This window comes from Meriones unguiculatus, chromosome X (genome assembly GCF_030254825.1).
Source record: "Meriones unguiculatus strain TT.TT164.6M chromosome X, Bangor_MerUng_6.1, whole genome shotgun sequence".
Taxonomy (NCBI): Eukaryota; Metazoa; Chordata; class Mammalia; order Rodentia; family Muridae; genus Meriones; species Meriones unguiculatus.
This window is the reverse complement of record NC_083369.1, coordinates 10,465,510-10,493,001: the sequence shown is the minus strand read 5'-3', so window position 1 is coordinate 10,493,001 and position 27,492 is coordinate 10,465,510. Positions and strand designations below refer to the sequence as shown.

Genomic DNA, 27,492 nt, shown 5'->3' with positions numbered 1-27,492 from the left:
TCATACAAAACAGTATTTATCAAAGATTTCAAAAGGTTGACCAAAATTTAAGTGAAATAAATTTTTCCATAGCTAAGCCTAAAGATTAAGAAAATGCTACTTGCACTGTTAGATATAGCTTGAGGTACTGAGCCAAAATCTTATAAATATTTACACTGCTGGCATATACATACGTAAAAACACCATATAAAAGCTTTAATCAAAATAAATAGTTGACATTTCAGCAAAATTAATTATCAACTGACATTAAAGTCATTACTATTTACTGTTCTTTTAAAAACATCAAAATTTACATATAAAACACACTTTAATTTGAAGCCCAAGTACAGGTAACAAATGTGAAACTGACAGGTGCCAACATGAGATAATCTGATTACAATATGTCCAAAAATATATATTTATTTCAATTCTCAGATGCTTCAAATGTTACAGGCCATCATGATTTACATGGGAAAGGAAAAAAAAAAAAACATTTCAGAAAGGCCAAGAAACTTGTTTATAAATGATCAATTCACTTTTAAGAAACTGAAAAAAAGTCCACAACAACCTATTTTTTTGAGTTACTGTAATTTCTCTTTGAACACATCCTTAACTTAGTGGAGATTTCTCTCTCTCCAAGTTTTTGTAAGCAGATAAAAAGTAATTTTCATTTTCTTGAGACTGAGTTGGTGAAAGGGCATATGGTGTTCCCAGAAACGTCTCATGAGTGAGAACATTAAAATGACTACATTTATGGGACATTTCTGATTGATTTTGGGAAGCCTGAAAGTTGCTATACGAATCTTGTGCTGAACTGCTGTTTTCTCCTTCAGCGCATATTCTATCAATAGGAGCTTTCTCTTCACAATCAATTTGGTAAGTCTTATCTTCTAATAAACTGTTTTGCATGTCAAGAGATGACTGTAATTCAATTTGAATATTCTTTTTTTTTTGATCTGTTCCACTTGATCCTTTGGTCTCTCTCGCCAATATTTCTGAATGAAAACTGCTGAATACTTCTATATGTGAGATATCATCCCCTGAATCCAGAGACATATCCTCTTCATCCTTTTCATCGTTTTCTAAAAGAGCTACATTTAAAAAACAAAAAGCCCTCCTCTATTGAAACAATTTGTTTAGTTTTTACAATTATACACCACTCACACAATATAGTGTGTCAGGATCTGCAAAGTCCACAATCCCTTAAAGTTTGGTCTTCTGCCACAAGTTCACTTAGTCAAAACACTCACACTAGGTGTGAGTGTCCAGATAATCCGATGCTAAAAGCTTCTGCGAAATGTGTTCACGTTTAATGTTGGGAAATCCCAACTCCCAGCTCCAAAGGGGTTAATGTCAAAACAGCATCTGACTGTGACTCAAGATTCTCATTAGCACCAAGCAGCAGAAGATTTTCTTCTGTGACTGAGCTGTGATAGCCCACAAGACTTTTAAAGTTTTGCATATCTTTTTTAGGTGTATAGATTTCATTATGTTTATCATATCTTATAGGTCTATATAAGTGAGTATATCCCATGTTTGTCTTTCTCCTTCTGGGATATTTCACTCAGAATGCTCTTGCGGACATGGGGTAAGATGATCAATCCTCGTTTAGAAAGACAGATGGGATGTGCATTGAACGTATGACAGGAGTCTACTGAGCGCATCTGAAAGACTCTAACTAGCAGTGTTTTCAAAGCAAAGACTCATGACCAAACCTTTGGCAGAGTACAGGGAATCATAAGAAAGAAGGGGAGTTAGTCTGATGGGGAAAGGATAGGAGTTCCACAAGGACCAAATATATCTGGGCACAGGATCTGTTCTGAGACTGACATTCAACCAAGGACCATGTATGGATATAACCTAGAACCTCCACTCAGATGTAGCCTGTGGTAGCTCAGTAACCATTTGGTTTCCCAAAGTGAGGGGAACAAGGACTATTTCTAACAGGAACTCAATGACTGGCTCTTTGGTCTCCCCACCCCCGAAGGGAGGAGCAGTCCTGTTAGGCCACAGAGGAGGGCTTTGCAGCCAGTCCTGAAGATACCTGATAAAACAGGATCAGATGAATGGGGAGGAGGTCCCCCCTATCAGTGGACTTGGAAAGGGGCACGGTGGAGATGAGGGAGGGAGGGAGGGACTGGGAGGGAATGAGGGATCGGGACACGGCTGGGATACAGAGTTAATAAAATGTAACTGATAAAAAAAATAATAATAAAAAAAATAAAGTTTTGCATAAAGTCTTCAGCAGTTGCAACTAAAATTCCATTATCTGTATAACTGGACCTCCTGTGGAGCAGAAGGGCAAAAGCTCGCTTGATCTTGATTTTCAGTATGAATACAGACCGTGAAAGCGGGGCCTCACGATCCTTCTGACCTTTTGGGTTTTAAGCAGGAGGTGTCAGAAAAGTTACCACAGGGATAACTGGCTTGTGGCGGCCAAGCGTTCATAGCGACATCGCTTTTTGATCCTTCGATGTCGGCTCTTCCTATCATTGTGAAGCAGAATTCACCAAGCGTTGGATTGTTCACCCACTAATAGGGAACGTGAGCTGGGTTTAGACCGTCATGAGACAGGTTAGTTTTACCCTTCTGATGATGTGTTGTTGCCATGGTAATCCTGCTCAGTACAAGAGGAACCGCAGATCTGTTCTGTTCCGAACTTTAAAAACAACCAGGGACCATTCATGGAGAGAACCTAGAATCCCCGCACAGATGTAGCCCATGGTAGTTCAGTGTCCAAGTGGGTCTGGGTTCCATAGTAATGGGAACAGGGACTGTCTCTGACATGAACTGATTGGCCTGCTCTTTGACCACCTCCCCCTGAGAGGGAAGCAGCCTTACCAGGCCACAGAAGATGACGATGCAGCCACTCCTGATGAGATCTGATAGACTAGGAAGGGGAGGAGGACCTTCCCTATCAGTGGACTGGAGGAGGGGCATTGATGAAAAAGGGGGAAGGAAGGGTGAGATTGGGAGGGAGGGAGCTACAGGTGGGGTACAAAGTGAATAAACTGTAATTTAATAAAAATAAAAAATTATAAGAAAATTAAAGAATGGACCATATTGGTTAAAATTCATTAAAGCATAATTGTTTCGTTTGTTCATTTTAGCACTTTATTGTGTTTTGATGTTTAAATGTACATATTTTTAAATAAAAGTTGTCTTACTATCGGAAAAAAAAATCCAGCTATACCACTCCTAGGCATATATCCAAAATATGCTCAAGTATACAACAAGGACACTTGTTCAACCATGTTCATAGCAGCATTATTTGTAATACCCAGTACCTGGAAACAACCCAGATTAGCCTCACTTGAGGAATGTATGCAGAAATTGTGGTACATGTACACAATGGAATACTACTCAGCAATTAAAAACAATGAAATCATGAAATTTGCAGCAAATGGTGGGATCTAGAAAAGATCATTCTCAGTGAGGTATCCCAGATGCAGAAAGGCACACACAGTATATACTCACTGATAAGTTGATACTAGACCTATAAGACAGATAAACATACTAAAATCTGTACACCAAAAAAAAAAAAAAAATTAAAGAAGAAAGAGGGCCTGGGGTAAGATGATCAATCCTCACTTAAAAAGACAAATGAGATGGATATTGGAAGTGGGAGAAAACAAGAAATAGGACAGGACCCTACCGCAGAGGGCCTCTGAAAGACTCTACCTAGCAGTGTACCAAAGTAGATGCTGAGACTCATAACGAAACCTTGGATAGAATTCAGGGAATTAAATGAAATAAGGGGGAGAGGACAGGAGCTCCATAAGGTCCAAATATATCTGGGCACAGGGGTCTTTTCTGAGACTGATTCTCCAACCAAGGACCATGCATGGATATAACTTAGAATCTCTGCTCAGATGTAGCCTATGACAGCTCATCATCCAAGTGGGCACCCTAGTAGGGGGAACTGGGACTGTTTGACATAAACTCAGTGGCTGTCTCTTTTACCTCTCCACCCCTGAGGTAGGAAAAGCCTTGCTAGGCCACAGAGGAAGACATTGCAACTAGTCCTCATGAGACCTAATAAACTAAGGACAGATGGAAGAGGAGGAAGACCTCCCCTATCAGTGGACTTAGAGAGGAGCAAGGGGGAGATGAGGGAGGGTGAGATTGGGAAGGAATGGGAGAGGGTGCTACAGCTGGGATACAAAGTAAATAAACTCTAATTAATATAAAAATTAAAATTAAAAAATGCAAATGCATTTGTGACTCATACTTGTGTATTTTTTGCCCTGAAGCATTTATTGTATTTTGAGAACTGCACATTTTGTAAGAGATCAAAGGAACCAAGATAGATAGGAGTGCAGTATCAAGTAGTATATCTATCTGCCTTGAGATTTTGCTATATTTTAATTCATTTTACCTGAATATATCAGAAATTTCAATATTTTCTGCTGACAAAATTGTTTTGTGGCTCCTGTCTTAGGTTTCTTTAGAATATTATTTCAAATCTGAAAGTTGTACTTATAATGATCTAGTTGTATGAACTGAGAGAAAGGAAGTATTATATAATCCAATCTGAATCCTTCAGTCTGTGTATTTTATTTTGTGATTTTAACAAGCGCTCTTTAGTCTTCAATATTAGGTAACAGAAGTTATACAAAGTGGGAGAGTGAAGTATCACCCCCACGACTACCAGGTACAAAATAAAGTATTAGGGTCTTGTGAAATAGCTTCCCTTAGAATATCATTTGTTAGAGAGAAAAAATATTCTCTAGTTATTCTGTTGTTTTGAATGAAGAATATCCCAAGTTCAGGTATTTTGAACACTTGGGCTTGGGCTGGTAGCCTTGTTTATAGTAATTATGAAATTTTTAGAGGAGGTGTCACCTCTCTGAAGAAAGTATGTGACTGGGGACAGGCTTTGGGAGTTTGAAAGAAAATGGCTCTGTACCTCATTTTTAAATTGGATTACTTGATTTGTTGGTGGTTAACTTCTTGAGTTCTTTATATATTCTGGATATTAGCTCTTTGTCAGATACAGAGTTGGTGAAGATCTTTTCTCATTCTGTATGCTGTCATTTTGTTCTGATTACAGTGTCCTTTGCTTTACAGAAGCTTTTCAGTTTCATGAGGTCCCATTTACTGATTGTTGATCTTAGAGCCTGTGCTGTTGGTGATCTGTTCAGGAACTTGTCTCCTGTGCCAATAAGGTCAAGACTCTTCCCCAATTTTTCTTCTAACAAGTTTTGTGTGTCTGGTTTTATGTTGAGGTCTTTGATCCACTTGGACTTTAATTTTGTGCATGGTGATAAATATGGATCTATTTTCATTTTTTTGCATGTAGACATCCAGTTAGACTAATGCTATTTGTTGAAGACTCTACGCAGCAGGGTATCAAAGCAGATGCTGAGACTCATAGCCAAACTTTGGACATAGTGTAGGGAATCTTATGAAAGAAGGGGGAGAAAAAAGACCTGGAGGGTTGGGAGCGCCACAAGGAGACCAATAGAATTTAAATATCTGGGCCCAGAGGACTTTGCAGAGACTGATATTCCAATCAAGCACTATGCATGGAGATAAGCTAGAACCCCTGCCAATGGTAGCTCAGTCTGCAAGTGGGTTCCCTAGTAAGGGGGACAAGGGCTGTCTGTGGCATGAACTCAGTGACTGGCTCTTTGATCACCTCTCCCTGATGGGTGTAGTCTTGCCAGGCCACAGACAAAGATGATGCAGCCAGCCCTGATGAGACCTGATATGTGAGGGTCAGATAGATCAGGAGGAGGACCTCCCCTATCAGTGGACTAGGGGAGGGACATAGGAGGAAAAGAGGGAGGGAAAGTGAGATTGAGAGGAGATGAGGGAAGGAGCTGCAGCTGGGATAAAAAGTAAATAAATTTTAATAAATAAATTAAAAATGAATAAATAAGCATTTAAAAAAGAAAATGGCCCCCATAAGCTCACAGGAATGGCAATATTAGGAGCAATTGTAGTAGGGGTAGCCTTGTTGGAAGGAGTGTGCCAGTAGGGGCATGCTTACAGGTTTCAAATACTAAAGCCAGGCCCAGTGTCACTCTCTTTCTGATGCTTTAGATCTAGATGTAGATCTCTGCTATCCTTCTCCAGCACCATGTCTGCCTAGATACTTCAATGTTTCCTGCTATGATGATAATGGACTAAACTTCTGAATCTGCAAACCTTTCCCAATCAAATGTTTTCCTTTATAAGTGTTGTAGTGGTCATAGTATTTCTTCACAGTGATAGAAGCCTGAATTAAGATTATAGACTTGCTCCCATTCCAGTTCACTCTGTGGCTGAAGATGTCATCTTTCAATTTCCAGGTTCAATCACCTACTGCAATGACTTTCCTGTCATTATGCATTCTCCCTCTGTAATCATAACTCAAAGTAAACTTTTTTCATAAGTCAATTTTGTTTATGGCATTTTATCACAACAATGGGATATAACTAATATAGGTATACTTCAAAATTTTAGTTTTGTACCTGTACTTGGAAGCATAAGATCTTTCACTGATCATTTATATGGGAGTCTAATATAGTATTTGAAATAATAGTCATTAAAATGTAGATATCTGAGGGCAGGGGAGATAGCTTAGGATTTAAGAACAGTTGCTGTGCTTCAGAGATTCCATTTTCATTTCCAAGTACCCAAATGGCAGCTCATGACCTCTCCACTTCTATAGGATCTGATGCCCTTTCCTAAAATTCTAACTCAGGCACTGTACACATGCTACACATACATCCATACACATAAAATAAAATAAATCTAAAAAGTGTTTCTGAAAGTATGTTTCCTGCTGCTGAAAATTTTAATTTTTGAGCATATACTATTTTTCTGCAGTTTCATTTTTTTTCTTTATTAATATGATTTATTACAATTTATTCCCTTTGTATCCCAGCTGAAGCCTCCTTCCTCATCTTCTCCTTGTCCCACTCTCTGTCTCTCTCTTACCTCCTTCTATGTACCTCCCCTAGTCCACTGACAGGGGAGGTCCTCCTCCCCTAGTATGTGACCCCAGCCTATCAGGTCTCATCAGGACTGTCTGGATCCACTTTATCCATGGTCTTGTTAGGCCACCTCAACAGGGAGTGGTGATCAAAGAGCTGGTCACCGATTCCATGTCAGAGATAGCCCCTGCTCCTCTTACTAGGGAGTCCACATAGAGACTGAGCTGCCTATGGTCTACATCTGAACAGGGTATTTAGGTTCTTTCCAGGAATGGTTGCTTATTGGCACATTGGTCTCTGTAGGCCCTCTAAGATCCATATATACCCAGATATTTTGGCTATGTTGGTATCCTTGTGGAGATCTTCTCCCTTCCATGTCTTTCTCTCCACCCTTCCATAATATTCCCTGGACTCTGTCCAAAGTTTGACTATGAGTCTAAACACTTGCTTCTACATCCTGCTCCTCTTCCCTGTCTTCTCCTTCTTCTGATGTTTATACTATATGTCCTTCGAAGCAATCCAATTAAAGATGGGATACAGAGCTAAACAGAGAATTCTCAACAGAGGAATATCAAAAGGCAGAGAAACACTTAGATGCTCAAAGTCCTTAGTCATCTGGGAAATGCAAATCAAGACCATCCTCAAATTCCACCTTATAACCATCAGAATGTCTAAGATCAAAAACTCAAAGGAAGACACATGATGGAAAGGTTGTGGAGGATGAAGAACCCTCTTCCATTGCTGGTGGGATTGTAAAATTGTAATGCAGTTTGGAAATCATTCTGGCACTTTCTCAGAAGATTAGGAATACTGCAACCTCAAGATCCAGCTATACCATTCTCTAGGCATATATCTAAAAGATTCTAAACCTTACAACAAGGACATTTGCTCATATGTGTTCATAGCAGCTTCATTCATAATATCTGCAATCTGGAAACAACCTAGGTGTCCCTCCTCACCTGAAGAATGGATACAGAAATTGTGGTACACTTACACAATGGGATACTACTCAGCAATTAAAAACAAGGAAATCATGAAATTTGCAGGCAAATGGAGGGAACCAGAAAAAAAATCATCCTGAGTGAGGTAACCCAGAAGCAGAAAGACACATGGTATATACTCATTTATAAGTGGATATTAGACACATAATATAGGATAAACATACTAAAACCTATAGTCCTAAAGAAGCCAAACAATGTGTAGGACTCTAGGGAAGATGCCTTATACTATTTTTAGTTACAGGCTAATGTGTTTCACTCTGTTCCATGACTGATAAACAGATTGTTCTTTGGTTATTTCGATGGTTAGCTTTGATTATCCGCTTGTGGTGCCTGGCCAAGTTTTGTATTAGTAGCTCATTCTATTACCCCAAATATCTCATGGTTCTAAGTAGATTCCTTAATTTTTAGTTTGTACATATTGACCTTTTTTGGTGGAAATGACATAATGATTTCCAAACTCATTCCTTTTTTAATATATTTCTTAAATTTATTTATTCACTTTATATCTCAATCTTACCACCTCCCTCATCCTCTCCCAGTCCTATCCTCCTTGTTCCCTCATCCCTGTCCCTTTGTCCTCAGAAATAAGAAGCCGTTCTCCCTTAGCAAGTGACCCCAGATTTCCAAGTCTCTTCAGGACTGCTTGCATTATTTTTCTTTGTGACCTGGCAAGGCTGGCTCACCCATGGAAGGTGATTAAGGAGTAGGCAACAGACTTCATGTCAGAGACTGCCTCATTTTTTTAAAGAACTAACATGAGTTTTAATGTCATGAAGTTGTATTCTAGCACTGTTTTTACCATTCTGAAGAAAATTGACATGCCATAATTAATTTTCATTTAATACAAATTTTTAAATATCTATTGTAATTTCTTGGTCAAATTCAGCTTATTATAACGTTCAGTTAAGTTAAATATATTTAGAGCTATGCAACTATTATGAGACTATGTTTTATATAACATATGCAGTGTTACTGTTGTTTTTTCTTTTAAATAAGGAGACCATGTTTTATCTACCTTATATTCTTGCTGATATATGAACTAAGTGCTTTATGCCATATAGTTCAGTCTAGTTGAACATTCCTTATGAACTAGAAAGAAATGTGTACTTTTCTCTGTTAAAGAGGGTGTATTAAAATATCAATTAGATAAATATGATTTATATTGACATTTACAAATTACTTGCCTGCTTAAACTGTCAATTATTGACAGAGAATGTAAGCCATCAAATATATCAGCAGTTATTGAGTCTTCTGGTAGTTCTATAAGATATGTTCCATATATTTTGAACTTACTTTTGTTATGAGCATTCATGTAGACAATTGTTATGTTTTTGTTATCAGTTTTATGCCACTGTTTCTGAGTATCTATCCATTCTCTGAAGTCTGTCTGAAAAATCACTGCATCAACTTCAGCTTTCTTATTTTTATTTTCTCAGAAGAGTGCTTCTTTAAGTAATTAAATATTGAAAGTAGATACATATGCAGTGATACCATTTTTGTCAAAAATTAATGTCAAGATTCAGGTACAGAAACTAATTAGAGAATTATTCATAAGTGAAATACTGTTTCATAACTAGTTGCTTGAAATAAAACTCAATATAGTAATTAATATATAATTTTAAACATTAAAAATTTTTGCCAAGTGTGTTCAGATATACTGTACATTAAGTGTCATTTTTTTGACTGTACAAACTTGAATAGGTGTTTTATTCAAGAAAGAAATGTAAATGTAAATGCCTATAATCCCAGCAGTCAGGGAGGCAGAGGCAGGTGGATCTCTGTGAGTTCCAGGCCAGCTTGGTCTAAAAATTGAATCCATAACAGCCAAGGTTACACAGAGAAACCATACCTCAGAAAAAAAAGAAAGAGAAATAAATAAGTCTGTACATTAAATATGAAATACAGTCAGTCGCTCTTATTGGTTGAACCATAACGTAAGTATTGCATTATTCCCATTCAACATTTGTTGATGGGGAAGTAGGCAAAAGAAAATCGTAGTATACAAAGACCCAAAATCTTAGAATTCTGTCTTTTCTGCTTTTCAATTTAAATTCCTAAAAATATGATTATCTTATAATATCAATTAACTTTCTAAAAATACTAAATATTATTTCCTTTTCTTTTTAAAAATTAGAGTAGTAAGGATTTCTTTTTTTTTTTTTTCAATGCAGTTTATTCAGAAACCTTGAATAATCCTCGGACCCTGGGGAAAGCCAGCCCACAGCTTAAATAGCCTCTGGGTAGCCAACCCAGGCGTGCCACGTAGGCAATGCAGATAGGTCCACATACATGGAAGCAAGCCAGATCCTCAGCCTTAGCCAAATGTGGAATTGTTCGTGACAGAGAGCACTCACCATCGGGAAGGTGGAAGATTAGAGTCTCACAACAGTGTGATGCAGCCTTGATCATTCAGGCCTTTACAGCCATTGAAGCAGGACATTCTCCCCAAGCATGGTTGGATACCATAAAAAGCTAAAATGTTATGCTCAGGATGCGAGGCTAAGCACTGCACTCAGGGTCAGCCGCTTTGGACCCAGAGAAGAGCATGTCTGGTTGCATGCGGGTTGATGCCCCAGGTCCCGCCTCTGAGAAAAAGGTATCAGACGGGTCTGATGCTCTTTGGGTGGATGACACCTAAATGAACATCTGTACAAAGTCCCAATTTATTTCTAATATCAGAGATCAGACCTCTACTCTTGCCTGATGCATCTAAAACAAAAAGGGGGAACTGTAGAGAGCTGCAGAATGCTATGCCTTAAAGATGGAGCTGGTTTCTGCCTTCCACCAAGTGTCATTTTTATTTGAACCAGACACTGTGTTTGAGAAATGATAGTTTTACATAAAACACTAAATGACATTTGTTATCATTGCCATTTTTTTTTCTATTTTTAAAAATTTTATGACAGTATTCTATAATGTTTTGGACCTTCATTAGTTGTTGTCATAATTATTCATGAAATAATGAAAAATTTTGACTTTCTACTTAAACAAATAAAAAGTTGAATAAGGCAAATGTTATCAACAAGTTGCTTGTCCCTTTTGTAACTTCCAAGGTCTATCTTGTGGGCTCTTCTATTGTGTGAGTGTAAGCATTTGTGTGCGTGAGAGTGTTTGCCATATCTCACCTTTTAAATTACATTTTATTGTTTATATTAATTACTTTATTCACTTTGTATCCCAGCTATAGCCCCCTTCCTTATTCCCTCCCATTCCCACACTCTTTCCCTTATCTGGTCCCTGCCTCTCTCTAAGTCCACTGATAGGGGAGGACCTCTTCCCCTTCCATATGACCCTAGCTTAACAGGTCTTATCATGACTGGCTGCATTGTCCTCCTCTGTGCTCTGGGAAGGCTGCTCTCCCCTCAGGGGGAGGTGGTCAAAGAGTCAGCCATTGAGGTCATGTCAGAGACAGTCCCTGTTTCCCTTACTAGGGTACCGACTTGGAGACTGAGCTGCCATGGGCTACATCTGTGCAGGGGTTCTAGGTTATCTCCATGCACGGTCCTTGGTTGCAGTATCAGCCTCAGAAAAGACCCCTGGGTCCAGATTTCTTGGTTCTTTTGCTCTCCTTGTGGAGCTCCTGTCCTCTCCAGGTCTTACTATCTCCCCCTTCTTTCATAAGATTCCTTGCACTCTGCCCAAAGTTTGGCTGTAAGTCTTAGCATTTGCTTTGATAACTTTTAGGGTAGAGTCTTTCAGAGACCTTCTGTTGTTGGCTCCTGTCTTGTTTCCTTATCTCACTTTTAAGAAACCTATCTGTGTAAAGTGAAGTTTTCTTTTTCATGCAGAATTGAATAAGGTCTCTTAAAACTCAAGTATATGCAGCCACTCCTGATGAGACCTGATAGACTAGGATCAGAGGGAAGGGGAGGAGGACCTCCTTTATTAATGGATTGTGAGAGGGACACAGGTAGGGAAGAGGGAGGGTGGGATTGGGAGGGGAGGAAGGAGGGAGGTACAGGGGGATTCAAAGTGAATAAACTGTAATTAATAAAAACAAAAATAATTAAATAATAAAAAGCAACTGTAGCACATTTGCCTAATTCTGTTCAAATTATCCATATTTAAAGTAATTGTTTATATAGTTGTGTATCCACAATGTTTGTATAAGTTTTATTGTCCTTTAATATTTTTAAATGTTATTAAAATAGTTTTCTCATGTTATATCCTGATTATGCTTTCCTTTCTGTCTACTCTTTTCAGTTCCTCTTCTCATTTCTTCATATCTTGATCCACCCAATTTCTGTCTCTCATTAAAAAGAAAAAAAAAACAGAACAAATTTTAATAGGTTTATCCTATATTATATGTTTATATGAGTGAGTATATACCATGTGTGTCTTTCTGCTTCTGGGATAGCTCACTCAGGATGATCCTTTCCAGATCCCACCATTTACCTGCAAATTTCATGATTTCCTTGTTTTTAATTGCTGGGTAATATTCCATTGTGTAGATGTACCACAATTTCTGTATCCATTCTTCAGCTGAGGGGCATCTGGGTTGTTTCCAGCTTTTGGCTATTACAAATAGAGCTGCTACAAACATGGTTGAGCAAATGTCCTTATTGTGTACTTGAGCCACTTTTGGATATATGCCTAGGAGTGGTATAGCTGGATCTTGACAAATCACTCTTGTTGTCTGAGAAAGCACCAGATTGATTTCAGAGTGGTTGTACCAGTTTACATCCCCACCAGCAGTGGAGGAGGGTTCCCCTTTCTTCACAACCTCTCTAGCATGTGTTGTCACTTGAGGTTTTGATCTTGGCCATTCTGATGAATGTACGGTGAAATCTCAGGGTTGTTTTGATTTGCATTTCCCTGATGGCTAAGGATGTTGAGCATTTCTTTAAGTGTTTCTCTGCCATTTGATATTCTTCTATTGAGAATTCTCTGTTTGGCTCTGTTCCCCATTTTTTAATTGGATTACTTGATTTGTTGCTTTTCAACTTCTTTAGTTCTTTATATATACTGGATATTAGTCCTCTGGCAGATAAAGGGTTGGTGAAGATTCTTTCCCAATCTGTAGGCATTCGTTTGTTTTGAGGATGGTGTCCTTTGCTTTCCAGAAGCTTTTCAATTTCATGAGGTTTCATTTATTGATTGTTGCTCTTAGAGCCTGTGCAGTTGGTGTTCTGTTCAGGAAGTTGTCTCCTGTACCAATGAGTTCTAGGGTATTCCCCACTTTTTCTTCTAACTGATTTAATGTGTCTGGTTTTATGTTGAGGTCTTTGAAATACTTGGACTTTACTTTTGTGCAGGGTGATAAGTATAGATCTATTTGTATTTTTCTACATGTAGACATCCAGTTAGACCAGCACCATTTGTTGAAGATGCTATCTTTTTTCCATTGTACGGATTTGGCATCTTTTTCAACGATCAGGTGTCCATAAGTGTGTGGGTTTATTTCTGGGTCTTCTATTTGGTTCCATTCATCCATCAGTCTGTTTCTATGCTAGTACCATGCAGTTTTTATTACTATTGCTCTATAGTACAGCTTGAGATCAGGGATGGAGATACCTCCAGAAAATCTTTTATTGCAAAAGATTGTTTGAGCAGTTCTTGGTTTATTGTTATTCCATATGAAGTTGAGAATTTTTCTTTCCAGGTTTGTAAAGAATTGTGTTGGTAATTTGTTGGGAATTGCATTGAATCTGTAGATTGCTTTTGGTAAGATGGCCATTTTTACTATGTTAATCCTGCCAAGCCATGAGCATGAGAGATCTTTGCATCTTCTGGTATCTTCTTCTAATTCTTTCTTCAGAGACTTGAATTTTTTTTTTCATACAAATCTTTGACTTGCTTGGTTAGGGTTACACCAAGGTACTTTATCTCTTTTGTGGCTATTGTGAAGGGTGTTGTTTCCTCAGTTCTTTCTTAGCCTTTTTGTCTTTTGTATACAAGAGGGCTACTGGTTTTTTGAATTAATTTTGTAACCTGCCACTTTGCTGAAGGTGTTTATCAGCTCTAGGAGTTCCCTGGTAGAATTTTTGGGGTCCCTCTGGTATACTATCATATCATCTGCAAACAGTGATACTTCAATTTCTTCCTTTCCATTTTGTATCCCCTTTATCTCCTTTAATTGTCTTGTTGCTCTAGCAAGGACTTCTAGTACTATGTTGAAGAGATATGGAGAGAGTTGGCAGCCTTGCCTTGCCCCTGATTTCAGTGGGATTGATTTAAGTTTCTCTCCGTTTAGTTTGGTGTTGGCTATAGGCTTGCAGTATATTACCTTTACTATATTTAGATATGTGCCTTGTACCCCTGATCTCTCCAAGACTTTGATAACGAATGGATGTTGGATTTTGTCAAATGCTTTTTCAGCATCTAAGGAGATTATCATATGGTTTTTTTTTTTATTTCAGTTTGTTAATATGGTCAAGAGGAAGGACTCTGGCTAAAATGCTCAATCCCCACTTTGAAAGGCAAAGAGGATGGACACCAGAAGAAGAAGAAAACAGGAAACAAGTTAGGTGCCTCCCACAGAGGGCCTCTGAAAGGCTCTGCCCTGCAGACTATCAAAGCAGATGTTGAGACTTATGGCCAAACTTTGGGCAGAATTCACGGAATCTTATGAAAGGAGTGGGAAATAACAGTAAGATCTGGAGAGGACAGGAGGTTCACAAGGAGAGCAACAGAACCAAAATTTTGAGCACAGGGGTCTTTCCTGAGACTCATACTCCAATCAAGTACCATGCATGGAGATAACCTCGAATCCCTGCACAGATGTAACCCATGGTAGTTTAGTGTTCAAGTGGGTTCCATTGTAATGGGAACAGTTCTAACATGAACTGATTGGCCTGCTCTTTGATCACCTCCCCCTGAGTGGGGAGCAACCTTACCAGGCCACAGAGGAAGACAATGTAGCCACTCCTGAAGAGACCTAACAAACTAGGATCAGAAGGAGGAAAAAGAAACCCTCCCCTACCAGTGGACTTGGGGAGGAAAGTCTTTGGAGAAAGGGGAAGAAGAGAGTGATTGGGAGGGGAAGAAGGAGGGAACTAGAGCGGGGATACAAATAAACAGTGTATAATTAAAAAAAAAAACTAATAACACTGTTATTTCAGTCTAAACAAACAGGCTTCTGAGGGATAATAAAATAAAATAAAGAAAAATTAATAAATCAAGTTGGACAAAAGTAAAAAGAAAGAAAAGATTCCAAGAGAATGCACAGAAACAGAGAACCACTCAGGAATTCCATTAAAACACTAAATTGGTGTTGTATGAAAGGGGAGAATGTTAGCACTCCCCTTGACAAGGATGGAAGAGGCCCTTGGGCCTAACAACATGTATACAGTTAAGGCATTGCCACCTGTTTTGTGGCATCTAACCACTGTTTTACATATCTAAACACAGAATTCTCTGCAGATGAATATAGACCAGCAGAGAAATACCTAAAGAAATGCTCAACACCCTTAGCCATCAAGGAGATGCAAATCAAAACGACCCTGAGATTTCACCTTACACCCATCAGAATGGCTAAGATCAAAAAGTCAAGTGACAACACATGCTGGAGAGCTTGTAGAGAAAGGGAAACCCTTCTCCATTGCTGGTGGGAATCTAAACTTGTACAAACACTTTGGAAATCAATCTGGTGCTTTCTCAGACAACTAGGAATAGTGCTTCCTCAAGATCCAGCTATACCCCTCCTAGGCATATATCCAAAAGATGCTCAAATACACAAGGACATTTGTTCAAACATGTTCATAACAACATTATTTGTAATAACCAGTACCTGGAAACAACCCAGATGTCCCTCAACTGAGGAATGGATACAGAATTGTGGTATATTTACATAACAGAATACTACTCAGCAATAAAAAACAAAAACAAAAATGAAAGCAAAAAACAAAACAAAACAAAACAAAAAAACAAGGAAATCATTAAATTTGCAGGCAAATGGTGGGATTGAGAAAAGATCTTCCTGAGTGAGGTATCCCCGAAGCAGAAAGACACACACGGTATATACTCATTTATAAGTGGATACTAGACCTAAAAGATAGGATAAAAAATCTGTACACCCAAAGAACCTAAACAAGAAAGAAGATAGGGGTAAGATGATCAATCGTCACTTAGAAAGACAAATGGGATGGACATTGGAAGTGGAGAAAACAAGAAACAAAACAGGAGCCTACCACAAAGTGCTTCTGAAAGACTCTACCTAGCAGTGTATCATAGCAGATGCTGAGACTCGAAACCAAACCTTGGGTAGAGTTCAGGGAATCATATGAAAGGAGGAGTTAGTAAGACCTGGGGAGGACAGGAGCTCCAAAAGGACCAAATATATCTGGGCACAGGGGTCTTTTCTGATTCTGATTCTCCAACCAAGGACCATGTATGGATATAACCTAGAACCTCTGCTCAGATGTAGCCCATGTTAGCTCAGCATCCAAGTGGGTACCCTAGCGAAGGGAACGGAGACTGTCTCTGACATGAACTCAGTGGCTGGATCTTTGACATCCCCCTACCCCCTAGGGAGGACATTGCAGCCAGTCCTGAGGAGACCTGATAAGCTAGGGTCAGATGGAAGAGAAGGAGGACCACTCCTATCAGAGGACTTAGAGAGGGATGGAGGAGATGAAAGAGGGAGGGTGGGGATGGGAGGAAATGAGGGAGGGGGCTACACCTCGGATACAAGGTAAATAAACTGTAATTAATATACAAAAATATTTTTAAAAACCCACTAAATTGGAAGCCAGGGTAAAAAGAGAGAATAAAAGTGTATAAATAAAATGAAAAATAGTAAGATAAATTTAAAAAGAAAAAGGAAATGCAAAATATGATAGGATATTATGAAACAGGACATTATAAAACACTGTACTTCCAAAGATGCTATTGAGTTCATTTTCTCTTACCTGTTTAATGCTGGGCTTGCAGCTTACACTTAAGAGAAGTATGTTGGTAGGGGAGGTCCTCCTCCCCTTCCATCTGACCCTATTCTATCAGGTCTCCACGAGGACTGGCTTCATTGTCTTCCTCTGTGGACTGGTAAGGCTGCTTCCACCTCAAGTGGAGGCGATCAAAAACCAGCACATGATTTCATGTCAGAGACAGTCTCTGTTCCTGTTACTGGGGAACCTTCTTGGACACTGAGCTGCCATGGGCTATATCTGTGCAGGACTTCTAGGTAATCTCCATGGATGGTCCTTGCTTGGAGCATCAGCCTCAGAAAAGAACCCTGGGCCCAGGTTCTGTTGTTCTTCTTATGGAGCTCCATTCCCTTCCATGTCTTTCTATCTCTACCTTCTTTCATAAGATTCCCTGCACTCTGTCGAGTGTTTGGCTATGATTCTCTGCATATGTTTTGATATCCTACTGGGTAGAATCTTTCAGAGGCCCTCTGTGGTAGGCTCCTGTCCTGTTCCCTGTTTTCTCCCTCTTCCAATGTCCTTCCCTTTTGCCTTTCTAAATGAAGATTGAACATGATACCCAGGGTCCTCTTTCTTGTTCAGCTTCTTTAGTTGTACATATTTTAGTATGATTATCCTGTATTACATGTCTAATACAGTGTCTCTCACTCTTTGGATATTGTTTAGCTGTGGTTCTTTATATTTGTTCCTGTCTGCTACAGGAAAAAAGTTCTCTGCTGATGACGGAGCAAGGCACTGTAGTATGATTACAGCAGAATGTCACTAGGAGTCATTTCATTTCTATGGTTTGTTTGTTTGTTTTGTTTTGTGGGCAATAATATTTGGTTTTACTCTCTTTAGGCACCTAGGCTATCTAATCTTTGGTTCTTGGTCACCCAAGTATTGTTGGGTATAGCTTCCATCTCATAGAGTGGGCATTCAATTAAATCAGATACTGGTTGGTTATTCCCACACACTTTGTCACCATTGCATTAGCATCCCTTGCATGCAGAATGTAGACCAAAGCATTTATGCTGATTTTTGTATTTCTTCTTTGTGTTCCACCTTCCTGTACCAACGACACAAGTATGTAAAAGTGATGTACTATGTAGGCAACATCTCATCTCTAGTGTTTGTTGAGCTGTGTATGTAATGTTGTCAACAATGGGGCTTGACTCTCAGGTCATGAAGAGAAAACTATAGTTGCAACAGCCTGGGTTCTTTAGGGGTTCAGTTGTAACCCCTTTGATCAAAGGGTCAATTACATGTAATCCAATCCCAGGAGTTAAAGGTACACTTGGCTAGAAATATTGGCTAGTTGGGGCTCTGTTTCGTCCTTTGTTTGGTGTTTACATTTAGATCACATTATTTTTATATAGTTTTGGAAGCTTGTAGTATATTAGATTCCCATATAAAACCTCAAATGGTCTTTAAATTTAGCCATCTCTCTGTGAGTTAACTGTCTTATCCCACCTTTTTCCTAATCTTTCCACTTGATACTCCTTTTCTAGACTTCCCTCATCCTTCTATAATTACTTATTCTTTGATTCAGTTTACAAGTATTTTTTTGAGTATTTTGAATCTATATTCATAAAGGAAATCAGTGTGCAATTCAGTTTCTTTGTTTTGCCTTTATGTGGTTTAACTATCAATGTAACTATCAGTGTAACTGTGGCTCATACAAAGAAGTGGACAATCTTCTGTTTCTATTTTGTGGAACACTTTATTTAAAAGTCTGGTAGAATTCTGTACTCATATCATCTGTTCCCAGGCTTTTTCTTTATGGAGATTTTAGTTATTATATCTGCTTCACTATGGGTTATAGATTTGTTCAAATTGCTTACTAGACTTTGATTTAATTGTTGCAAGTGGTGTGTGTAGAGAAAATTATTGATTTCTTTTAGATTTGGTGAAGTACAAGATTTTAAGGTATGTTATTATGACTCAAAAGATTTCCTCAGTGTTTGTTATTTTCAGCTGTTCATTTTTAATTTTGTTAATTTGAATATTCTCCCCATATTTTTGTTTATTTAGAACAGGCTTTGTCAATTTTATTGATTATCTCAAAGAACCAACTATTTGATTCACTAATACGTTTTTTTCTATTTTATTTATTTCAGACCAGAGTAGGATTATTTCTTTCCATCTACTCATTTTGGATTTTATTGCTCCTTTTTGTGCTGAAATGTTCAGGTCTGGAAATAAGATACCAATATTATACCCTACCTTTATTTTATTTTATTTTTTTCTTACCAGTTACATTTTATTAACTCGGTATCCCAGCCGTGTCCTGATCCCTCATTCCCTCCCAGTCCCTCCCTCCCTCATCTTCACCGTGCCCCTTTCCAAGTCCACTGATGGGGGGGGGGACCTCCTTCCCATTCATCTGATCCTGTTTTATCAGGTATCTTCAGGACTGGCTGCAAAGCTCTCCTCTGTGGCCTAACAGGACTGCTTCTCCCTTAGGGGGTGGGGAGGCCAAAGAGCCAGACCTGAAATGTTCAGGTCTGGAAATAAGATACCAATATTATACCCTACCTTTTTTTTTTTTTTTAATGTTGGCACTTGGTGTTATGATCTAGACCCTTAGAAAAGACTTTCTTATATCTTATAATTTTGGGTATGTGGTGTACTAAATTTCATTCAATTACAAGGAAATTTCTTTCTGAATTTCTGATTAGGTTCATTTTACACTCAGTAGTGAGTTCTTCAGTTTCTATGAGTTCATACACTTTCTGTTATGGATATCCAGTTTTAACTTGTGGTAGTCATATAGGATTCAGGGTATTATTTTTCTTACATCTATGGAGATTTTCTTTAAGTCTAGTATGTGGTCAGTTATAGTGAAGGTTCTACAAGGTGCTGAGAAATATGTATATTCCTTCATGTTTTTTTATTTAAATTTTACTTTTTATATTAATTACAGTTTATTCATTTTGTATCCCAGCTGTAGCCACTTCTCTAATTCCCTCCCAATCTTATTCTTCCTCCTTCATCTCCTCCCTACCCCTCTCCAGGTCCGCTGATAGGGGAGGTCCTCTTTCCCTTCCATATGACCCTAGCCTATCAAGTCTCATTAGAGCTGGCTGCATTGTCCTCCTCTATGGCCTAGTAAGGCTGCTCCCCCTTCAAGGGGTAGTGATCAAAGAGCAGACCACTGAGTTCATGACAGAGACAGTCCCTGTTAATCCGCTTGAAGACTGAGCTACTATGACTACATCTGTGTAGGGGTTTTAGGTTATCTTAATGCATGGTCCTTGGTTGGAGTATCAGTCTCAGAAAAGATCCCTGTGCCCAGATATTTTGGTTCTGTTGCTCTCCTTGTGGAGCTCTTGTCCCTTCCAGTTATTTCTATCTCCCTTTTTTTTTCATAAGATTCCCTTCACTATGCCCAAAGTTTGATTATGAGCATCAGCATCTGCTTTGATACTCTGCAGCGTAGTCTTTCAGAGGCCTTGTGTGGTAGGCTCCTGTCCTATTCCCTCTTCCAATGTCCATCCCATTTGTCTTTCTTTGTAATAATTGATCATCTTACTTAGGGTCCTCCATCTTGCTTAGCTTCTTTAGGTGTACAAATTTTAATATGTTTATCCTATATTATTTGTCTAATATTCACTTGTATGTCTGTGTGTGTCTTTGGAAATATCTGATAATTACTTTAGGAGTATAATATCAGTTAACTCCTGCATTTCTCTGTTCAGTTTTTTTTTTCTTTTTTTTTTTTTTTTTGGGTGGGTGGGAGGAGGGTGGTGGTTCTGGATGACCAACGTTCATTGTTGAGTGTGGTATTGAAGTTTCCCATATCATTGTGTGACTGTCAATATGTGCTTTAAGCTATAGTAGTGTTTCTTTTATGAAGTTGGATCCCCTTTTGTTTGGCTCATAGATGCTAAGAATTATAATACCATCTTCATGGATTCTTTTATTTGATAAGTATGTATTATCCTCTAACTCTTCTCATTTGTGGTCAGGGTTCCCTAGAGTAACAGAACTTATAGAATGAATCTCTTTATTGGAATCTCTTTATTGGAATGACTGACAGGCTGCACTTCAGCTAATCCAACAATGGCTGGCTGTGAATAGCAGAGACGGTGAACACAATGGAGCTGAGCTAGACACTGGACTCAAATCCCATTGTCTGGCATATTGAGGAAGCCACTGGGGCACTGGAGTAGCTTTATGTTCAGAGAGCTTTCTGCCTATACCCCAGCCACCTGGTTCACCTGGGCCAGAAACAGTGAACCCAGGACAGAGAACCAAACAGATGACACAGGACCAAGTTCCATTTTCCTCCTTCCCAGGAGGCAGTGGTGCAACTCTAAGCTCAGAAATCTTACTGGCTGCTCCTCATAAGCCTGGCTCATATGTGTCACAAGCAAGGAACCCAGGGCATCCAGTGAACCTAGCAGAGCTGAGCCATGTGGAGGACACAAATCCCATTGTCTGCCATCCCAGAGAAGCCTGTGGGATCAGCCCTCAGCTTGTAGGTCTTTCATTCTGGAACCCAGCTGCTTGGTATACTGGGTTCAAAAACAGTGAACCAGCAGAGGCAGTGAATTCAACAGAGACTACTCCAGATTCCAGAGACAAGCAGACCCAGTCTGCAGTATAGGTACCAGGAACAATCAGTCAAGGCTACAGAAAACCAGATGGCTAGAGTCCAGCTTAAGAATACAGGCAACACAAACCAGGTCATCACGGCTTCACCAGAATCTCCAAAAATCAATGGATATTCTATTGCAGGTGAAACACAGGAAAATGATCTTAAATCTATAATTATGCAGTTATTTGTAGCACATAAGGAGAAAATGAACAAAAAATAGAGATCATCATGAAACACAAGAACCCACATTCAAACAAATGATGGTAATGGTGCAAGACATAAAAACAAAATTAGAATCAATAAATAAAAGACAAACAGAAAACCCTGGAGTTGGAGAACTTACAGAAGAGATATAGAACCACAAAGGTAAGCATCACCATAGAATACAAAAGGTGGAGGAGAGAATGTCAGTTGCTGAAGATACAATTGCAGAAATCAGTTCATCTCTCAAAGAAAACATAAAATCAGAAAAATCCCAGACACAAAACATCCAAAATCAAGGACACAATATAAAATGAAACATAAGAATAATAGGAATAGATGAAAAAAGGAGATTCCAGGCTTCAAGGCCCCAAAAAAATGTTTTTGAAAAATTGTAGAAGAAAATTTCCCCAACCTTAAGGAAGAGAGGCCCTTAAACATATTTTGCTAGGCCACAGAGGAGGACATGACAGCCAGTCCTGAAGATACCTGATAAGCTAAAGTCTGATGGAAGGAAAAGAGGACCTCCCTTAGTAGTGGACTTGGATAGGGGCAGGGAGGAGATGAGGGAGAGAGGGTAGGATTGGGAGGGAATGAGGGAAGGGGTTAAGGCTGGGATACAAAGTAAATAAACTGTGATTAATATAAAAAATAAAAAAAACATACAAAAGGTATACAGAATACCAAATAGACTAGACCAGCCAAGGAATTCCTGCTGCCACATAATAACCAAAACACTAAATCTACAGAACAAAGAAAAAAATATTGAAAGCTGCAAGAGAAAAAGGCTAAGTAACATGTAAAGACAGACCTATCAGAATCACACCAGATTTCTCAACAGAGACTAGGAAAGCCAGAAGGGCCTGGGCAGATATCATGCAGATACTAAGAGCCTACAGATACCAACCAAGACTACTATACCTAACAAAACATTCAATTAACATAGATGAAGAAAACAAAATATTTTATGGTATAACTAAATTTAACAATATATAAGCAGAAACCCAGTCCCACAGAAGATACTAGAAGGAAAACTCCAACCCAACAAGATCAACTACACCAAAGAAAAAATAGGAAAAACATACCTTCACAACAAAAAAGCAAAAGGAAACAAGCACACAAAAACAGAATCACCACCAACTCCAAAATGAAAGGAACTAATAATTATTGGTCACTAATGTATATCAACATCAATGGACTCAGCTCTCCAATAAAAAGACAGAGACTAACAGAATAGTTCCAGAAACAGGATCAAACATACTGCTGCATTTGAAAAAATACATCTCAGTAACAAAGATGTACATTACCTCAGAGTAAAGGTCTGGAAAAAGTTTTCCAAGCAAATGGACTCAAGAATCAAGCAAGAGTAGTCATCCTAATATCTAATAAAAAGACTTTCAATCAAAATTAACCAAAAGAGATGGGGAGGGAAACCTCATTCTTATCAAAGGAAAAATCCAGCAGGAGGACATCAGTATCCTGAACATCTATGCTCCATACACAAGGGCACTTGCATTCATAAAAGAAACATTATTAAAGCTTAAATCACACAGAAATTCCAACATATTAATAGTGAGAGACATCAACACCCCACTCTCACCAAAGGACAGATCATCAAGGCAGAAGCTAAATGAAATGGCACTTACAGGGGTCTTAAATCAAATAGAACTAATAGATGTTGACAAAACTTTTCATCCAAACACAAAAGAGCTTACCTTCTCAGTAACTCATGGAACCTTCTCTAAAGGTGACCATATAGTTGGGCATAAAGAAAACCTCAACATATTCAAGAATAATGAAATAATCCCTTGTATCATATCAGAACACTATGGTCTAAAACTAGACCTCAACAATAACAGAAAGAGAAAAAAGCCTACACACACGGAAACTGAATAACTCTCTACTCAATAATAACTGGGTCAGGAAACAATTTAAAAAAATAAATTGAAGACTTCTTTGAATTCATTGAAAATGAAGGTACAAATTATCCAAACTTATGGGAAACAATGAAAGCATTGCTAAGAGGAAAGTTCATAGCACTAAGTGCCTTCATAAAGAAATTTGAGACATATCCTACAAGCAACTTATCAGCACACCTGAAAGCACACACACAAAAAAGCAGACAAACTCAAGAGAGGTAATAATCAAAGCTGGAAATAATCAAATTATGGACTGAAATAAATAAATTAGAAACAAAAAGAACAATTCAAAGAATCCACAAAACCAAGAAGTGGTTCTTTGAGAAAATAAACAATCTAGATAAATCCTTAGTCAAACTAACTAAAAGGCAGAGGGACACTATCCAAATCAACAGAATCAGAAATGAAAAGGAGGAAATAAAGACACTGAGGGAACACAAAGAAGCATTACATACTACTTCAAAAGCTTATATGCAAGAAAATTTGAAAATCTTAATGAAAGAGACAATTTTCTTGATAGATTCCTTTTATCAAAGCTCAATCAATATCAGGTAAATAAATGTCTAATATCCCCTAATAAAGTAGACACTCTCATCAAAAGTCTCCCATCCAAAAGAAGCCCAGGACCAGGCAGTTTCAGCACAGAATTCTACCAGACCTTCAAAGAAGAGCTAATACCAATTCTTTTTAAACTGTTCCACAAAATAGAAACAGAAGGAACATTACCGACCTCATTCCATGAGGCCATGATCACCTTGCTACCTAAACTGCACAAAGACCCAACACAGAAACAGAACTTCAGACCAATTTTGCCTAAGAACATTGACACAAAAGTACTTAATAAAATCTTGAAAAACGAATACAAGAACACATCAAAGATAGCATCCAACATGACCAAGCATGTCTCATTCCAGGCATGTAGGGCTGTTTCAATATATGAAAATCCATCAAAGTAATTCACCATATAAACAAACAGAAAGACAAACAACCATATGACCATCTACTAACAGGCTGAAAAAGCATTTGACAAAATCCAACACCCTTTCATGTTTAAAGTACTAGAGAAATAAGGGATATAAGGCACATACCTAAACATAGTAAAAGATAAGCAGCCAGCCTATAGCCAACATCAAACTAAATGAAAAGCCGGACTAGTCCAAGGCACGGCTGCCCACTCTCTTCCTATATCTTCAACATAATAGTTGAAGTCCTAGATAGAGCAATAAGAAAACTAAAGGACATTAAGAGGATAGAAATCAGAGAGGAGGAAGTCAAAGTATCACTATTCACAGATAATATGATAATATACATGAGTAACCCCAAAAATTCTACCAGAGAACTCCTACAGCTGGTAAGCACCTTCAGAAAAGTCGCTGCATACAAAATTACTTCAAAAAAATCAGAGGACCTTCTGTAAACAAAATAATTAGAAGACTGAGAAATAATTAGGGACACCAAACCCTTCACAATAGCCACAAATACCATAAAGTACTTTGGTGTGCCTCTAACCAAGTAGGTGAAAGACCAGTATAAAAAAATACTACAAGTTTCTGAAGAAAGAAATTGATGAAATCAGAAGATGGAAAGATCTCCCATGCTCATGGATATGTAGGATTAACATAGTGGAAATGGCCATCCTACCAAAAGCATTCTACAAATTCAATGCAATTCCCATCAAAATATCAACAGAATTCTTTACAAACCTTGAAAAGAACAATTTTCAATTTCATATGGAAAAAGAAAACAAAACAGATAAAAGAATAGCTAAAACAATCATGAACCATAAACTATCTTCTGGAGGTATCTCCATCCCGGATCTCAAGCTGTACTATACAGCAACAGTAGAAAAATGGCGTGGTACTGGCAGAAAAGCAGACTGGTGGATCAATGCACTTAAATCGACGGTCTAGAAATAAACCCACACACCTATGCAAACAAAGAAGCCAAAACCATACAATCTAAAAATGGTAGCAAATTCAACAAATGGAGCAGGTCTAGCTAGATTTCTACATATAGAAAAATGCAAGTAGATCCAGACTTATCACAAAATTAAAGTCCAAGTGGATCAAAGACCTCAGCATAAAACCTGACACACTAAATCTGTTAGAATAAAAATTGTAGAAGTACTGTGAACTCATTGGCACAGGAGACAACTTCCTGAACAGAACACCTATAGCTCAAGCTCTAATATCAACAATCATTGACTCATAACAGTTAAATCAAATCACATCCAGGCTCTACAGAAAGGGGGGAGTAAGACAGACAGAGACCTGGCGACCTCCATGCCACCAACAGAACTGCCCCTAGTGCATTGCACAGGCAGGTGTTAGACACCTGCTTGCTGCCACACCATACAGCTCAGCTGGAGAATGTTGCCCAGGGACCTGCCAGCCACGTGTCCTGCCTGCAGAGGGAGCCACCACAATGTATGGGTATGTGGTAGTAAGATGGGAGAGAAAGAGAAGTTCAGCAGTTTGAGCATTACGAAAAGAGATGGAACTGGAGACTTTACTGTGGAGAGAAATAAGTTGTGAGTGGCTGGCCTTGCCACCTAGAGCCATAGCGAAGGGCCATGGTGAAGTCCCAGCCTGAGGTCTTGCCTGGGTCTATGGCTATACAGCTCCAGGGGTCAATGTCGATGTCAATTTCTCTACAATGTCTCTACCTCAAATTACCACTAGAGAACATGGGCAGTCCCTGGTAGGGGTAACCTCCCAGGACCAGCTAGATGTCCAGTGGCTGTGCATAGCTATACCAGCCCCTCACTGAATGTGGCACTTTGGAGACCTGGCCCCACCTCTCAATGCTGGCATTTGGGAGAAATCTCCTGCCTTACCAGGTGGCAAAATGGAACGGGCCCTTGTGGCAGAGTATGGGAGAGCTAGCCAGGAGAGTGTGAGTGTGGGAAAACCAATACCACCACTTGTCTGCTGTGGGGTGGTGCGACCCGGAAGTGAGTCCATTCCCATTTCCAGTCATGAGCTCAGGAAAGCTAGACCTTCCCCTCACCAGCTGTAGCACTAGGCAGAGCAGGGTCCGGCACCTTGCCTGAACAACACAGTAAAGCCCTGAAGGTGAGAGCAGAGGGAAGCTGGCCTTGTCACCAGTCTGCCATGGCTATGAGGTGGACTGGGAAGATGGTGTCCTCTGCCTCCTCTCTTCTTCTATCTGAGGCGGTTGAGAGAACTGACCCCAGGGTCATGAGAGTGGGTGACCAGGCCCTGTACCTCGCTGGCTGCAGCACTTGGGAGAGTGGGCCCTGTACCTCTCTGGGCTGCACGGTCGGGCTGATCCTGTTTGAGGGTGAGCCAGCGCTGAGAACAGAGTGAGGGAAACCTGACCCCTCCACCACAACTCATCTGGCATGAGGTGGCATGCATGTCTGAAGACCACCTTACCCCTCGCCACCTGACACAGTTGAAAGAAATGGCCCCAGCGTCATAAGAGCTGCTGAGCTGGCCTTGTCTCTTGGCTGCTGAATCACTAGGGCTAGCATATCTCATACCTAGCCTAGGCAGCACAGTAGAACTGGCCCTGGTGGAGGGTCTACAGGTGAGCTAAGTCAGCACCTAGGGTATGGTTGTGAGAGTAATGTCTTCCCTCTCAGGTCCTCCCCTCCTGCTGTAGCCAAGGAGAGCTGGTTCTGGGGTCATGAGAGCAGGAAAGCTAGCCCTGTCCTTCACTGGTTGTAACATTGAGAGAGCTCTCCCTGCACCTTACCTGAACAATACAGTGGGGCTGGCCCTTATGGTGACGGCACAGGTGAACCAGGCCAAGGGTGTGAGAGTGGGAGATCTGACCCAACCCCTCACAGGCTGCAGCACGTGGGAGAGTGGGCTCCTGCACTTTGACTGGATGGTAGAGTGAAGGTGGCTCTGGACATGTAAGTATGGCTAAGTCAGCCCTGAGGGCACGAAAGTCAGAAAATTGACCCTGCCTCATGCAGAGAGTGGCATTGGGTGGTTTAGCTGAAACAGTGATGAAGAGCTCGCCCTGGTGGTGCCGACAAGGAAGAGCTGACAT

The 27,492-nt window shown here is 39.4% G+C and overlaps 1 protein-coding gene and 1 non-coding gene across 2 annotated transcripts; one reads left to right on the top strand and one right to left on the bottom strand.

Annotated features, from left to right (window-relative positions):
- LOC110544456 (protein TASOR-like) lies at positions 1–27,492 on the bottom strand. The gene is made up of 2 exons (XM_060375462.1): positions 27,190–27,492; positions 1–1,098 (listed from the first exon to the last, which is right to left on the bottom strand). Exons 1-2 carry the CDS (start codon positions 27,490–27,492, stop codon positions 589–591), a joined length of 813 nt encoding a protein of 270 aa, XP_060231445.1. The 3' UTR covers positions 1–588.
- LOC132650277 (U6atac minor spliceosomal RNA) lies at positions 15,114–15,239 on the top strand. The gene has a single exon (XR_009588647.1). It is a non-coding gene; the product is annotated as a U6atac minor spliceosomal RNA (small nuclear RNA).

Bases quoted from the DNA above. Each gene is read 5' to 3' on its own strand.
- LOC110544456 (XM_060375462.1), bottom strand. From the start codon at position 27,492: ATGTCAGCTCTTCCTTGTCGGCACCACCAGGGCGAGCTCTTCATCACT. The intron at 1,099-27,189 runs GTAAGGTGCAGG...TTGTTTCAATAG, and splicing joins AGCCCCACTGTATTGTTCAG to AGGAGGGCTTTTTGTTTTTT.